This window comes from Penaeus monodon, chromosome 39 (assembly GCF_015228065.2).
Source record: "Penaeus monodon isolate SGIC_2016 chromosome 39, NSTDA_Pmon_1, whole genome shotgun sequence".
Lineage (NCBI taxonomy): Eukaryota > Metazoa > Arthropoda > Malacostraca > Decapoda > Penaeidae > Penaeus > Penaeus monodon.
The window spans coordinates 30092668-30095361 of record NC_051424.1 but is presented as its reverse complement, the minus strand read 5'-3'; the positions used below and the strand labels follow the sequence as shown (position 1 = coordinate 30095361).

General features: G+C 49.5%; 1 protein-coding gene across 1 annotated transcript in view; it reads right to left on the bottom strand.

Annotated features, from left to right (window-relative positions):
- LOC119597543 (cadherin-like and PC-esterase domain-containing protein 1) overlaps positions 1–209 on the bottom strand; it is a 17664-nt gene extending 17455 nt beyond the window's left edge. Inside the window, exon 1 of the mRNA XM_037947120.1 lies at positions 132–209. Within this exon, the coding sequence (XP_037803048.1) occupies positions 132–209 (78 nt within the window). The remainder of the gene's footprint in view (positions 1–131) is intronic.
- Positions 210–2694: the final 2485 nt, after the last annotated feature.

The window sequence follows — 2694 nt, the reverse complement described above, 5'->3', positions numbered from 1 at the left end:
AATAATAATAAAATAATAATAATAATAATAATAACGATAATAATAATAATAAAATAATAATAATGATAATAATAACAATAATAATAATTAATAAATAAATCACACAACCTAGCCTTAATTAATATCCTTACCCAGACCCCTCCCCAGGCCCTGCTCGACTTAGCTATCCTCTGGAGGAGGGCGCGCTGACCCGAGACTGAAGCCCCCATGGACTGGCGATGAGGCGCGATGGGGGGAGAGAGAGGGGGGGAGATAAAAGGTGGGGACGGAGGAGTGAGGAGGGAGAGAAGGGAGGGGAGAGTGTTAGAGAGAGTTGGAGTGGGGGACGAGGGACTGAGGGTGAGGAGGGAGAGAGGGGGATGGGGAGAGTGAGAGAGAGTTGGAGTGGGGGAGTGGGAGAGGGGAAGGGAGGAGGGAGAGAATGGGGGATGGGGGAGAGAGTGAGAGAGTTGGGGGGAGTGGGGGAGGAAGAGAGGGGGTGGAGGGTGAGGAGGGAGAGAATGGGGGAGGGGAGAGAGTGAGAGAGAGGGTTGGGGAGTGGGGGAGGAAGAGGGGGTGGAGGGTGAGGAGGGAGAGAATGGGGGAGGGGGGAGGGGGAGAGAGAGAGTGGAAAGAATGGGGGTGGGAGTGGGGGAGGGAGTGGGAGAGTGGGAGGGAGTGAGGGAGAGAATGGGGGAGGGGGGAAGGTGAGAGAGAGGGAGTGGGGAGAGGAGAGAGGGGGGAGAGTGAGAGAGAGAGTGGAGGAGGGAGGGGGGAGAGGGGGGAGAGTGAGAGAGAGAGGGGGGTGGGAGTGATAGAGGGGGGAGAGTGAGAAAGAGAGAGTGGGGAGGGAGGGGGAGAGTGAGAGAGTGAGAGAGGGAGTGGTGGAGGGAGGGGTGGAGAGGAGGAGAGTGGGGGAGCGAGAGAGAGAGAGAGAGGAGAAGGAGAGGGAGGAGGAAAAACAGAGTGAGGTGGGAGAGGAGGTAGAATGGAGAGAGGAAGGGGAGAATGAGAGAGAGAGAGAGGGAAGAGTGGGAGAGAGAGAAAGAGGAAGAGAGAGGTAAGTTTTTAGGGGAAAAGAGAGAGAAAGGGGGGAGAATGGAAGACAGAAAAGGGAAGAGAGGGGAATAGGAAGAGAAAAAGGCGTGTGTTCGAAAGTGGGGAGAACGATAAACAGAGAGGGAGGGGAGAGTGGGAGATGAAGAGAAAGAGGAGAGAGAAAGGGATGGGTAAAAATTGAGAAAGATGGAGAAAGAAAGGGAGGCAGATGTAGAGGAGGAAGCAAGATGGAGGGAAAGAAAAGAGAGGAAGGGCGAGAGGGGAGGAATATAGGGAGAAGGAGAGAAAAGAGGATGAGATGCGAAATGAAGGAATGACAAGCAAAGGAGGAAAGCGGACAGAATGAGGAATAGAAGAAGAGAATGGAATAAAGGGGACAGGAAGAAAGCATAAAGAGGGGAAAGCAAGAGAGGAGAGAGTGTGTGTAAAGTGGGAAGAAAGAAGGAAGACACAAATTAACAGAATAAATAAGAATAGGAAGAAAAGAGAGAAATAATTTTCCAAAATTTTTTACCATTTTTCTATAAACAAGAAATATACGCATCCAATACGTTTCCAAAACAAGCAGAACAAACGAACACAAACAAACAGACAAAAGCAAAAACAAACAAATATACACACAAAGTCACAAAGAAATAAACATACCAGCAGACACACAAGCAAACACACACGAACCAACAAACATATAAACAAACAGAAACACACGAACAAACACACAGATAAACAAAGAAAACACAAGAACAAAAAAAAAACAAAAACACGAACAAGCAATCACATAAACAAACAAACATACACACAAAAAGCAAGCAAGCAAACAGCCAACAAACACATACAAATAAACCATACACACAAATATACAAACAAACAGAAACTAAAACAAACACACAAACAAACAAAAGCAAACATACACACAAACAAAAACAGACAAACAAACACTCAAACAGACAATTAAACAAACGCTTCAGAAAAACAAACAAACACACAAATAAACAAACAATCAATAAAATACAAACAAACACAAATAAACAAACACAAACAAATAAGTTAAGGCAAACCAACAATAGCAAGAAACAAAGACAAACACGCCAGGCAAACACAAGACAAACACCCAATCAAAACACACACACACAAACAAACAAGCACCCACTCAGCCAAAACAAACACAAACAAACAACCAAAGCAGCACCCACTCAACCAAAACAAACACAAACAAACAAGCAAGCAAGCAAGCAAGCAAAGCAGCACCCACTTCCTTTCCCTCAACTCCTGGAGCAGCTTCCCGTTATCGAGGAGGGCCACCCCCCCTCTCCCCATCGACCCCCAGGCCCCGCCCGTCTTCACCACCCACTGGGCCGAGTCGGGGAGGGCGTGGGCGGCGGCTGTGAGGTAGCTGGCGTGGGCGGGGAGGGCGTAGCAGGGGGGGAAGAGAGCTCTGACGGGCGGCACCAGGCGGGCGGCGTGCAGGAAATCGCACAGGTTGTCACGGCGCCAGAGGGAGGTTCTCAGCCCGGGGATGCGGCCTACCTGTGGGGGGAAGGGGGGGAAGGGGGTGAGTGGGGTGGGGTGGGGTGGAGTGGGGGGTGAGTGAGGGATGGTGTGTGTGGGGGTGTTTGAGTGGGGCTGATTGAGGGGTGAGTGGGGTCTGGGTGAGTGGGG